We start from the raw sequence: 13220 nt of genomic DNA on the forward strand, positions 1-13220 counted from the left end.
TCTGATTGCGTTTGGGAGGGCTGAAGTGATTCTTGGCTGCACCCTCAGGTAGAAGAGAGAATTGCACTTTAATTGCCCTGGCAGGGATAATAGGTGTTCTGTCCAGCTACCCAAAGGCAAAGCCGCATCGGCTTTGCGCTTTAGAAGGCTTTCCCTTAAGCGAGAATTCACATTCTTAAAGCAAAACATCTCAGAAGCGCCGGCATGGTGATGCACGCCTGTAATTCTGGCAGTTTGGGAGGCCGAGGTGGGCGGATCGCTTGAACAGGGGTTCGAGACCAGCCTGAGCAATATGGTGATAACCACGTCTCCACGAAAAAATACAAAAATTAGCCAGGCGTAGTGACGCGCCTCTGTGGCCCAGCTACTGGGGAGGCTGAGATGGGAGGATCGCTTGAGTTCGGGAGGTCGAGGCGGCAGTGAGCCAAGATACACCACTGTAATCTAGCCTGGGCGACAAAGCAAGACGCTATCTCAAAAAAGCAAACCACCATAAAAAGGAAGGGTAGTTCATGCTCTTTTTCGTTTCATAACTACAGATTTACAAATACCTATTAACTTGTTGACAGGGCAAGAAATAATTTATGCTGAAGAGTCAAAAGACCAGAAAGCAGATTTCTGTGTTTTACTCTCCATGTGGCCATCATGGACGAGGACGAAGAAGGACTTGGTTTCTCCTGTAACAAGAATGTTTAAGCTCTGAATTTTTAACGAATTTTTATGCTTGTTAACAAAATCTGTTATTTTCCTATCGTTCGGAAATGATCCTTTAGTCTTCCTACAGGTAAAAACGCTGTCTAGGCTTGGACTCTGCCGCAGGGTATGTGTTTACCAAGATTAGCCGAACACCGCAAGTTCACCAGGCAGAGATAAGTCACAGTGAGGCGTATAGCACAGGACCTCCCGGAGGGCAGCGGCCGGAAACTACATATCCCGGCGTGCTCAGCTTGCGAGCACAATGGAGCCTGTCGTCATTCGGTTAACGGCGCTGCGCGTTCCCTGCGCGCCGCCGAATGCCGGCTTGGGCGCAGCCCAGGGCAGAGGGCACTCCTGAGCTGGGAAAACTGCAGTTCCCGGCATGCTCTGCCACGGGTGCGCCTGCGTATGGGAGCTACTGCGCCTAGGAGCGGGTTGGTTTAAAACGCTGTGTTAGTTCCATGGAAACCCGCCAGCCTGCAGCAGTACGGAGCCTCAGGCGCACGGATGGACTGTGGGGTGAGGCTCCCTGGCCCTGGGCGGGTGAGCGGCTGTCGGAGACCCGTGGGGGAGAGGCTTCGGCTTAGATAGTGACAGGCACGGCTCCCTGCCCCCCTCTCCCTGTCCTGACAGAGTCCAGTTTCGTTCCTTGGACCTCAGGGCCCTGACCTAAGGAGCTTCGGCGTTGGATGCAGGTGAAAGCCATTTAGGAGCGAAGTTTGCATTGGCCTGGCTCCAGCTGAGGGGTGGAAGATAGCCACCGAGGCCTCCAGATAAGCCCAATACCACCTTTATTTATATGTTAAGTTGGAGGATAATACGTTCCTGAGAAGGCTATTTCGGCGTTAATGTTTGATTTTTTTGTCACTCGTTATCCTCCCTGGCTTGCTTACCAGAATATAGGTGTCAGGAATTTGCACTTGTTGTTTACGGTTCCCGCAGTACCTGGCGCTTTTGCTAGAACGGAATAGACATTCGTTAAATTCCTGTCGAAGTAGCTCTTTTATTTACCACCCATAATTTCCCAGGCACTGTGCTAGGCTCTAAAGGTAGAAAAATGTCTATCTTGACCCCACTTTGGAGAAGTTTGTGCTAATCCGTCGTAAACGCCCCACACACGTGCTTCTAATTTGTTAATCTTGGCGTGCGCAGGAGTAGGTCTTTGAATCCTTTCTGTTCTCTGTTATCCCGCCTTAAGGTTTTATTGAGCTCTTAAGAATTTATATCTCCAGTCCACACCTCATCCCCGAACTTCAGATCCACAAATTCAGTCGTGTATTGGGTATCTTTCATGTTTTAAATTTGACAATTTATAAACTACTCTCTATCTTTTCCACAAAACGGGTTCTTCCTTAGTAAGTTTCCGTTGTCTCAATGATAGCGCCATCCAGGCCAAAAAACTTACTTTAATCTTGGCTTGTTCCTTTCCCGCATATCTAATCTATCAGCAAAAGCTATCTTTCAAGTACATCTAGCCACTAACCACTTCTTAAAATAGGAATACCACTTCTGTCACCCTGGTTCTGGCCAGCAGCAGCATCTCTGCTTCTCTTGTTCTTCCACCATGTGGAGTGGAAGGGAGTCAAAGTGATCCAGTTAAAAGGAAAGTTAGACAGCACTCCTCAGCTATAGACCTCCGGTGGCTCTGAGAATCACTGAGAGCAAAAGCCAGACTTTTACAATGGCCTTCAAGGCCCTGTGTATTCTCTTTTTATTATTACCTTCTGACCTCATCTCTCCATATTCTCTGTGTTACTCCTTTCTCTCCAGCCAAACCCACCTCTTTATTGTGTGTGGACTCATCAGACCTTCTAACTTCAGGCCTTTGCACTTGCTGTTTGCGTCTTCTGGAACTTTCTGTCCTCTAATATCTATATAGCAGGTCTTTGCTCAAATGTCATGAGGCTTTCTTAGACCGCCCTGTTTAAAATGAAAACCTACCCTGCAGCCTCCATCCCATGTTCTTTCCTATTTCATTTTTCTCTTTTGCACTTATCACAAACAATGTATTTTATTTACTGTCCGTCTTCTTCAACTGGAATATAAGCTCCATGTAGGCAGGGAGTTTTGTTGGTACTGCTCTACCCCACCCCCATACCTCCCCATTGCCTATAGTAGTATCTGGTCCATGGTATATATTCAGGAAATATTTGTTAGATGTGTGAGTGAATGAAGACATTGTTACCAAATTATTTTCCGGTGGTTGTGATAAACAACATTGATTCCCTGGACTGTTATTTTGGAACCAACAGCATATACTTGTATATGCTTTTGCCAGTGTGCACCTATTGCCAGGTGTAGGAATGGAGTCTATGTCCACAGAAGCAAGTGTTTTCTTTTCAAAGTCATCTGGCTTATACTAGTATATTACTTGTGACATTGGTCTCTTTTTTTGGCCATGCTTTCCATAAGGTTACCTGCCAGAAGCTCTTTGGAAATATTCGCCCTAAACATTAAGACAGAATTCTATTAGTTTGATTTTGATATTGCATAGAAATTAGTTATGAATGAACTTTTTTAAAAATAAAAGTTTTTATCTTAGTTTTTTTATTACAGTTACTATTAAGCATTCATTAGGACTTAGGTTCAAGGCAGCAGTCAATATTTGCTTCTTTTCAAACACAACAAAGCACAGATTTGTTAAAGCTGTTGTGTCTGCTAGAATGTCAGCCATTAAAGGTAGTTTCTTTTCATGTAAGACTGTGCTTCTTAGATTATGAGCTATAGAACTATGACTTATGAGGATCTGCCAAGTGGCCAATAGAGAGAGAGAGAGAGAGTGAGTGTGTGTGTGTGTATGTATGTATGTGTATATATATATGTGTGTGTGTGTGTGTGTGTAGGTATATATGTATGTATGGGGATGAGTGGCATTTCTGCTATCCCTGTTTTGGGCTTACCAGATGGGGAGGACAGGCAAGGGTGTGAGTAACTGCAGTGAAAATGAGAATCTCTCCCGAACTTTAAGCCCCAACTTGGTAGATTCATTTACTGGATTGAAGTTCTTATCTCTACTTTAACAGCCTCCCAGATACTTGGGGACTCTGCCTGGTGGCTTTAAGGCTGCCCTCTTGCTACTCAGCCATCATTGCTCCCTTGCTTCCAAGGACTCTCCTGACCTTGGCACTGTTTGGTTTTTGTTTTTGTTTTCCCATGGTAGGGGGTGGAGGTGGTGGTTGGGAGGAAGGGTTTTCAGCTAACCCTGAGACTTGTTTTTTGTTTTTTTTTTTTGTTTTTGAGTCTTGCACCGTTGCTGGGGCTGGAGTGCAACGGTGTGATCTTGGCTCACTGCAACCTCTGCCTCCTGGGTAAAAGTGATTCTCCTGTTTCAGTCTCCTGAGTAGCTGGGATTACAAGTGCCCACCACTATGCCTGGCTAATTTTTTGTATTTTTAATAAAGACAGGGTTTCACTATCTTGGCTGGGCTGGTCTTGAGCTCCTGACCTCGTGATCTGCCTGCCTCGGCCTCACAAAGTGCTGGGATTATAGGCGTGAGCCACCGAACCCAGCCAGACTTATTTTATTTTTATTTTTTTAGAGACAAGGTCTTGCCTTGTCACCCAGGCTGGAGTGTCGTAGCACACTCATAGCTCACTGTAGTGAGAAGCTCAGTCTTTCCGTAGCCCCCACCATGCTTCTTGTTCCCTTCACTCCTGCCACCAGTCCTCCACTTTATGAATTCCTGCCGTGTGTCCTGGGACCCCATGTTCAGCAAGTTGAACATGAGGTAGACCCCCCTTTCACTTCCAGGAAGGTGAGGGTAAGGGAGATACCTGATTATATAGCAAGTGGGTAGAAAGGTATACTCCTGATATCCCTGATTGTTTCCTTGTGAGCATGTTCCCATAGGAACACTAATGCTAGAGATGGCTAAGGTTTATAGCATGATTGGTATAGAAATGTCTATACAGGATGGAGTTGCAAGAAAATGTTTTTAAAGTTTTCACCAATTACCTTGTCATTGAACATGGTTCATTTACACATTGGGACCACATATAAGCTAATTCTGCTTCTGTCACTGATGACTTGAAAGAGTATTTTCACTATTCTTATTTATTTTCATTGGGTTTTAGGGGATGGTCTGTGGAAATTTGATGTCAGTAGCCGTAGAAAGGTCTTTGGTCATGCTTTAAGTTAAAGTTACATATTATTTTTTAAAATTGCTGCTTTAATTTAGTATATATAGTATATATAGTTGGCAAATCATTTATTTTATGACAGCTGTACAGAGGTCCAAGTATATGTTTTTCAAGAAGGTTGTATGGTGATAATGTTATGATGAAAATGGCTAGTAACAAAAGCCATTTCCTCAGCAAGTCCTAGGCCCTCGTGTGTGACTAATAGTGACAAATAGGATAGGCTAAATTATGATGAAATAAACTATTCAACAATCTCAATGGCTTACAACATAGGTGTATTGTATGTCAGGACATCTGTGCTGTATATTATGAATGGGTTGTGGGTCTGTTTGATGTCATCGTCACCTTGGGACCCTAGTGCATGGATGTTTCTCTTCTCATAGAGGAGGGAAAAGAGAGAGATGGTGAAGAGCAAGCTGGCTCTTCTAACTTCCACCTACATTTAATTGGCCAAAGCAGGACACATGACCATGCCTGAATTCAACAGGACAGTGATGCATAATCCTAACACAGGAATGGCAGTGATTATTTTTGAACAATAATAGGACCTATGACACTAATATTGTGACTATATTCTTAGGTACATATGGAAACTACAGTGTCCAGACCGGTCCTTTCTCCAACCCACATCAATGCTACAGCTTCTGAAACATTCACTGTACTTCAGCAGAGGATGAGAATAGTTGAGGAACAAACCAGTTCACTGAGGGATGACCTAATAATGTTGGACTTTTGTGAAGAAAGGTAACAAAGAAAAATGAACTAGATCTCTGTAGGTTGAAGAATTTTGCTTCATTACCTATTAAATCACAGTAGTTTGGCAGATGAGAGGGATATTTGCAAAATAACTGAGAAATAATTTTCATTTGAGCATTACTTAGAAAACATTTGCAAAATGAAGTGTTGTCATTCTGTGATCGAGATAGAGCTACTATCACTTTTCCCCTAAACAGATATTTAAAGTGTGTTAATTCAGTGTACAAACTTTGGTATTCTGTTCACTTAAGAACAAACGTGAGGCTGGGCGTGGTGGCTCACGCTTATAATCCCAGCACTTTGGGAGGCCGAGGCAGGTGAATCACGAGGTCAAGAGATCGAGACCATCCTGGTCAACAAGGTGAAACCCCGTCTCTACTAAAAATACAAAAATTAGCTGGGCATGGTGGCACGCGCCTGTAGTCCTAGCTACTCGGGAGGCTGAGGCAGAATTGCTTGAACCCAGGAGGCGGAGGTTGCAGTGAGCCGAGATCGTGCCATTGCACTCCAGCCTGGGTAACAAGAGTGAAACTCTGTCTCAAAAAAAAAAGAACAAACGTAATTTTTCATTTAATAAATGATTCTTGTTTTAAAATAAAAAGACATATTAAGGTTAAAAGCTAAAATGTTGCTTCATGGCATTAATTTGGTCATTTTCTTCTCCCATATTGTAAATTAAAAGAGGTTTTTGAAGTTTTAAAAAATTTTATGATTTAGAATGAGATTAAAAAAATTGTTTTTTCCCTAGTGCTTCTAAACAAGTTATTAAAAGTTGGATTATCAATGGCCTGCAGAATCTGTGGGCTTAAGCAGCCAATTTAGAATTTACTGGTGTGATTTAAAAAAAAAATTACACATATATTTCTTGAGTGTGTCTCATTCAGGGAAGATATAAAATTATTATAGTTGGTATTCTAGCACCCATGGAATAAATAACTCTTTAGCAGTTAAAGATTAAATTTGGTACAAATGTTGAGTATGTTGGTAACACAATAGGAATATTTATTATGACTTTAAAAATTTTCTAAAAACATGAATATATTCCCTCCATGCTAAATTTAATAGTTCACTATAATAGAATTAATATTTAACATTTTAATGCATATAAAATATGCCCATAAAATATACATATATGCATACATTTTTTATATGCATGTATATATTATGCACCTAATATACTTTGAATAATATATTTTATGTATCACTTGTTTATACATTAAAAAAGGTTTATGAAAAATCCATATTAAACAAGAATTAAAAAGTCAGTGGCCCTCATTTATTCCACATTGGTCTGATGTTTACCTAATAGCAATCTCTATATTTAAATTTGGAGTGGTTAATAAATGCTTGTTAATGAAAGAATCTGTTCTTTTTTCTTTGTGTATATTTTTAATTGGTGAATAATTTTACATATTTATGGGGTAAAATGTGATTTTATGATACATGGATACATTGTAGAATGATTGAATCAGGCTAATTAACATATCCATCACCTCACATACTTATTTCTTTGTGGTAAAGAGATTTAAAATTACCCTTAATTTTTAAATATGCAATACATTATTATCAATTGTAGTCAATGTACTTTGCAGTGGATTGCTAGAACTTATATCCTCTTAAACTGGAGCTTTGTATTCTGATGAACAATCTCTTCTTTCCCTGTCCACCTCCTCACTTCCACCCAGCCTCTGGTAACTACTGTTCTACAGCCTTTACCGTTCTACTTCTATGAGTTTGACTTTTTAAGATTTATGTATGAGCAAAATCATGCATATTTGTTTTTCATGCCTGGTTTATTTCACTTAGCATAATGTCTTCAGAATTCATCCATGTTGTCACAAATGACAAAATTTTCTCATTTTGTAAGGCAGAGTAGTTTTTCATTGTTTATAGATGCAGGATACCACATTTTCTTCATCCCTTCATCTATTAATGGGGATTTATGTTGTGTCTATACCTTGGCTATGTGAATAGTGCTACAGTGAACACGGGAGTGCAGATATCCCTTTAACATACTGGTTTCAGTTCCTTAGGATATGTACCCAGAAGTGGGATTACTGGCTCATATGGCAGTTCTACTTTTAGTTTTTTGAGGAACCTCCATACTGTTTTCCAAAATGCTTATACTAATTTACGTTCCCATCAGCTACATACAAGTATGTACAGTTCCCTTTTCTCAATACCCTTGCCAACTTGTTATCTTTTATCTTTTTGAGAATAGCCATTCTAACAGATGTGAGGTTTTCTTGCCATGTTTTTAATTTGTATTTCCCTGATGATTTGTGATGTTGAGTATTTTTTTTTTTCGTTTATCTATTGGCCATTTGTATGTCTTCATTTGAGAAATGTCTATTCTGGTTTTTTGCCCATTTTAAAAAATAAGCTTATTTTCTTGTTATTGAGTAGTTTGAGTTTCTCGTGTATTTTGAATATTAGCCTTTTATCAGATGTACGATTTGCAAATATCTTCTCCCAAACTGTGAGTTGTCTGTTCACTCTGTAATTGTTTCCATTGCAATGCAGAAGCCTTTTAGTTGGATCCATTCCTATTTGTCTATTTTTTGCTTTTGATGCCTGTGCTTTGGGAGTCATATCCGAGAAATTATTGCTGAGACGAATGTCAAAGAAGTTTTCCCTTATGTTTTCTTCTAGTAGTTTTAGTTTCAGGTTTTATGTTTTACATCTGTCTTTAATCCATTTTGAGTTGATTCTGGTATATGGGGTGAAATAAAGGTCCAATTTCATTCTTCTATATGTGCATAGTTTTCCTAATACTTTATTGAAGAGACTGTCCTTTCCCTGTTGTGTATTCTTGGCATCTTTGTTGAAAATCAATTGATCATAAATGCCTGGGTTTATTTCTGAGCTATTCTATTTCATTGGACAGTGAGTCTTTTTATGCTGCTACTATGCTCTTTTAATACTATATCTTTGTAATCTATTTGAGATTAGCTAATGTGGTGCCTCCACCTTTGTTCTTTTTGCTCAAGATTGCTTTGGCTATTTCAGGGGTCTTTTGTGGTTCCATATGAATTTTCAGGTTTTTCTATTTCTATGAAGAATGACATTGGGATTTTAATAGCGATTGCACGGAATCTGTAGATGGCTTTGGGTAGTATGGACATTTTAACAGTACTCCTTCTTCTAATCCATAAACCTGGGATGTCATTCCATTCACAGTCATGTGGCACATAAGGACATTTCAGTCAGTGACAGACTGTATATTAGATGGTGGTCCCATAAGATTGTAATGGAGCTGAAAAATCCCTATCGTCTGTTGATGTCTCAGCCATGAACTGTTGCAGTGCAAGACATCACCTTTTCTATGTTTAGATATACAAATACTTACCATTGTGTTACAGTTGCCTACAGTATTTAGTACAGTAACACGCTATACTGGTTTATAGCTTAGGAGATATAGCCTATGTATGGAGTGAGCTATACTATCTATGTTTATGTAAATATACTCTATGATGTTTGTACGACAACAAAATCGCCTTACAGCACATATCTCAGAATGTATTCCTGTCATTACGTAACTCATTACTGTATTTATGTCATCCTCAATTTCTTTAATCAGTCTTTTAAGAGTTTTTATTGTATGGATCTTTCACCTCCTTGGTGAAACTTATTCCTGTTTTTTTGATGTGATTGTAAATGGGATTATTAATTTCTTTTTCCGATAGTTCATTGTTAGTAAATAGAAATGCTACTGATTTTTGTTTGCTGATTTTGTATTCTGCAGCTTTACTGAATTCATTTATTCTAATAGTTTTTTGGTGGAGTCTTTAGGATTTTCTGTACATAAGATTTTGTATGTCCAGCAAAAAGAGACAATTTCACTTCTTCCTTTCCTGTTTGGATGTCTTTTTTTTCCCTTTCTAATTGCTTTGGCTATGACTTACTGCAGTATACTGAATAGAAGTGGTGAGACTGGGCATCCTTATCTCAGTCCTGATCAGAAGCTTTCAACCTCTCCCATTGAGCATGATGTTACCTGTAGGCTTATCACATCTGGTCCTTTATTAGGTTGAGGTACATTCCTTCAATACCTAATTTGGTGAAAGTTTTTATTATGAAACATTGTTGAATTTTGTTAAATGCTTTCCCTGCATCTATTGAGATGATTATATAATTTTTATCCTTCATTCTGTTAATACAGTGGATCACATTTATTGATTTGTGCATGTTGAACTGTTGTTGCATCTCTGGGATGAATCTCATTTGATCATGGTGAATTATTCTTTTACTGTACTGTTGAAAATAGTTCACTAGTGGTTTGTTTTTTTTTTTTTTTTTTTTTTTTGACAGAGTCTTACTTTGTCACCCAGGCTGGAGTGTAGTTATGCTATCTTGGCTCACTTCAACCTCTGTCTCCCAGGTTCAAGTGAGTCTCCTGCCTCAGCCTCCTGAGTAGCTGGGATTACAAGTGCATGCCACCATACCTGGCTAATTTTTATATTCTTAGTAGAGATCGGGTTTCACCATGTTGGTCAGGGTGGTCTTGAACTCCTCACCTCGTGATCGGCCCTCCTCAGCCTTCCATAGTGCTGGGATTACAGACATGAGCCACTGTGCCCAGCTGCTAGTGTTTTATTGATGATTTTTGTATCTATGTTGAGGGATATTGACCTGTAATTTTCTTTTCTTTTAGTGTCTTTGCCTTTAATTTCAGGGTCATTCTGGCCTTATAAAATGAATTTGTTGTATTCCCTTCTCTTCAATTTTTTGACAGTTTGTAAAGAATTGGTGTTAGTTCTTCATTAAATGTTTGGTAGAAATCTACAGTGATGCCATCTGGTACTGGGTTTTTATTTGATAGGAGGAAATTTTTTATTACTGATTCAATCTTCTTACTCTTTATTGGTGTGTTGAGATTTTCAGTTTTTTCATTATTCAGTCTTGGTAGGCTACATGTTTCTAGGAATTTGTCCATTTCTTCTAGGTTATCCAATGTGTTCACAATTTGTTGTATGGTTATTCTGAGGATTACAAAAAACACAATAGGCTATTTTAAGGTAATAACAATTTAATTTTTACTGCATATCCAAACTCCACACTTTCCCTCTCCCTGCTCCTACAATTTATGTTCTTAATGTCACAAATTACATATTTTTATAATGTGTATCCCTTAGCAAATTATTGTAGTTGTAGTTGTTTTTATTAGTTTTGTCTTTTAACCTTTATACTAGAGATGTAATTGATTAACACACTACTATTGCAGCATTAGAGTGATTTGAAGTTGACAGTGCTTTTACTAGTGATTTTTATGCTTTCATATATTTTCTTTTGTTAATTATTGTCCTTTTCCTTCAGCTTGAATAAGTTTTTATTTATTTATTTTTTTGCTTTTCTTGTAATGTTGATAAACTTTTTGTTTGTCTGAAAAAGTCTTTATTGCCTCTTCATTTTTGAAAGATAGGATTGTATTCATATTTTGAAAGATAGAGTATTCTTGGTTGACAGTTTTATTTTTCTTTTGGGATTTTGACTATATATTCTGCTTTTGCTTGCCTACTAGGTTTCTGTTGAAAACTTCATTTATAGTCTAATATGGGTTCTCTTGTAGCTACTTTTCCCTTGATGCTTTTAAAAATCTTTGTCTTCAACTTTTGACAATTTGATGGTAATGTGTCTGTGTTAGTCTCTTCTGCATTGCTATAAAGGAATACTTGTGGCTGGGTAATTTATAAAGAGATATATTTGGCTCATAGTTCTGCAGGCTGTACACATGGTCAGCAACTACTCACCTTCTGGTGAGGTCTCAGGAAGCTTGCAATCATGGTAAAAGGCAAAGGGGGAGCAGGTGAGTCACATGGGTGAGAGAGGGAGTGAGAGAGCGGAGGAGGTACCGGGGTCCTTTAATCAACCAGTATGGACTAACAGAGTGAGAACTCACTCATGACCATGAGGAGGGCACCAAGCATTCATGAGGGATCTGCCCCCATGACCTAAACAGCTCCCACCAGGCCCTACCTCCAACAATGGGAGATCACATTTCAACATGAGATTTGGATGGGACAAATATCCAAACTAACATTCTACCCTTTTACCCCAAATCTCATGTCCTTCTCACACTGCAAAATAACATCCTTTCTCAATAGTTCCCTAAAGGTTTAACTTATTCCAGCATTAATTCAAAAGTCACAAGTCTAAATTCCAAAGTCTCACCTGAGACTCAAGTTATTTCTACCTATGAACCTGTAAGACAAAAAGAAAGTTATTTACTTCCAAGATATAATGTGGTACAAACATTGGGTAAACATTCCCATTCCAAAAGGAAGAAATTGGCTAAAAGAAAAGAGCAACAGTTTCCACACTTTAAAGGTCCAAAACAATCTTTGACTCTGTTTCCCACATCCTGGGCACACTGGTGTGCCAGGTGGGCTCCCAAGGCCTTGAGCAGCTCTGCCCCTCTGGCTTTGCAGGTTGCAGCCTCCATGGCTGCTCTCAAGGGTTGAAGTTGAGTGCCTGTGGCTTTTTACAGATTCAGAGTGAAAGCTGCCAGTGGCTCTATCCTTCTGAGGTCTGGAGGGTGGGTTCATTCCCACAGCTCCCCTGGGCAGGACTGTTTGTAGGAACTCCAACCCCACATTTCCCTTCAGTACTCCCCTAACAGAAGCCTGCTGCAGGGGCAGAGTCTTTGCAGAGAGCTTCTGCATGGCATCCAGGCTTTCTCAAAAATCCTCTGAAATCCAGGTGGAAGCTACTAAGCCTCCTTCATTCTTAACGTTCTGTATGCCTGCAAGCTTAGCATCACATGGAAACTGCGAAGGCTTATGGCCTGTGTCCATTGAAGCAGTGGCCTAGGCTGTATCTGGGGCCCTTTGAGCCATAGTGAGAGCCAGAGCAGCCAGGATGTGGGCAACACTCCTGAGGTGGTGCAGGGCAGTGACACCCAGTCCCCCAAATCATTCTTTCATCCTAGGCCTCTGGGACTGTGATAAGAGGGGCTGCTTCAGAGATTTCTGAAATGCCTTCAAAGCCTTTTCTCATTGTCTTGGCTATTAGTATCTGGCTTCCTTTTAGTCATGCTAATCTCTCTAGCAAATGGTTGTTCCATAGGCCACTTGAATTCCTTTCCTGAAAATTCTCTTTCTTTCTCTACCACATGGCTGGGGTGTAAAATTTCCAAATTTTTATACTGTACTTCTCTTTTCAATGTAAGTTTCAACCTTAAACCATTTCTTTGCTCCTGCATCTAATTGTAGGCTGTTAAAAACAGCCATGTCACTTTTGGAACATTTTACTGATTACAAATTTCTTCTGCCGGATACCTTAGGATGTCACTCTTAAATTCAAACTCCCTGGCATGTAATCCCAGCACTTTGGCAGGCCGAGGCGGGTGGATCATGAGGTCAGGCAATCAATACTATCCTGGCCAACGTAGTGAAACCACATCTCTACTAAAATACAAACATTAGCTGGGCGTGGTGTTGCGCACCTGTAGTCCTTCCCCATCTCTACTAAAATACAAAAATTAGCTGGGCGTGGTGGTGCGTGCCTGTAGTCCTAGCTACTCAGGAGGCTGAGGCAGGAGAATTGCTTGAACCTGGGAGGCAGAGATTGCAGTGAGCTGAGATCAAGCCACTGAACTCCAGCCTGGCAGCTGGAGACAGAGCAAGACT

The 13220-nt window shown here is 39.9% G+C and overlaps 1 protein-coding gene across 1 annotated transcript in view; it reads left to right on the forward strand.

The window, feature by feature from the left end:
- The first annotated feature begins 1019 nt into the window (after nt 1-1019).
- The window catches only part of CCDC150 (coiled-coil domain containing 150), an 81980-nt gene continuing 69779 nt past the window's right edge, over nt 1020-13220 (forward strand). The window contains exons 1-2 of the mRNA XM_037742091.1: nt 1020-1239; nt 5417-5580. Of these exons, the coding sequence (XP_037598019.1) occupies nt 1204-1239; nt 5417-5580 (200 nt within the window). The 5' untranslated portion in view covers nt 1020-1203. The remainder of the gene's footprint in view (nt 1240-5416; nt 5581-13220) is intronic.

Source organism: Cebus imitator, unplaced genomic scaffold, assembly GCF_001604975.1.
Source record: "Cebus imitator isolate Cc_AM_T3 unplaced genomic scaffold, Cebus_imitator-1.0 Scaffold113, whole genome shotgun sequence".
Lineage (NCBI taxonomy): Eukaryota > Metazoa > Chordata > Mammalia > Primates > Cebidae > Cebus > Cebus imitator.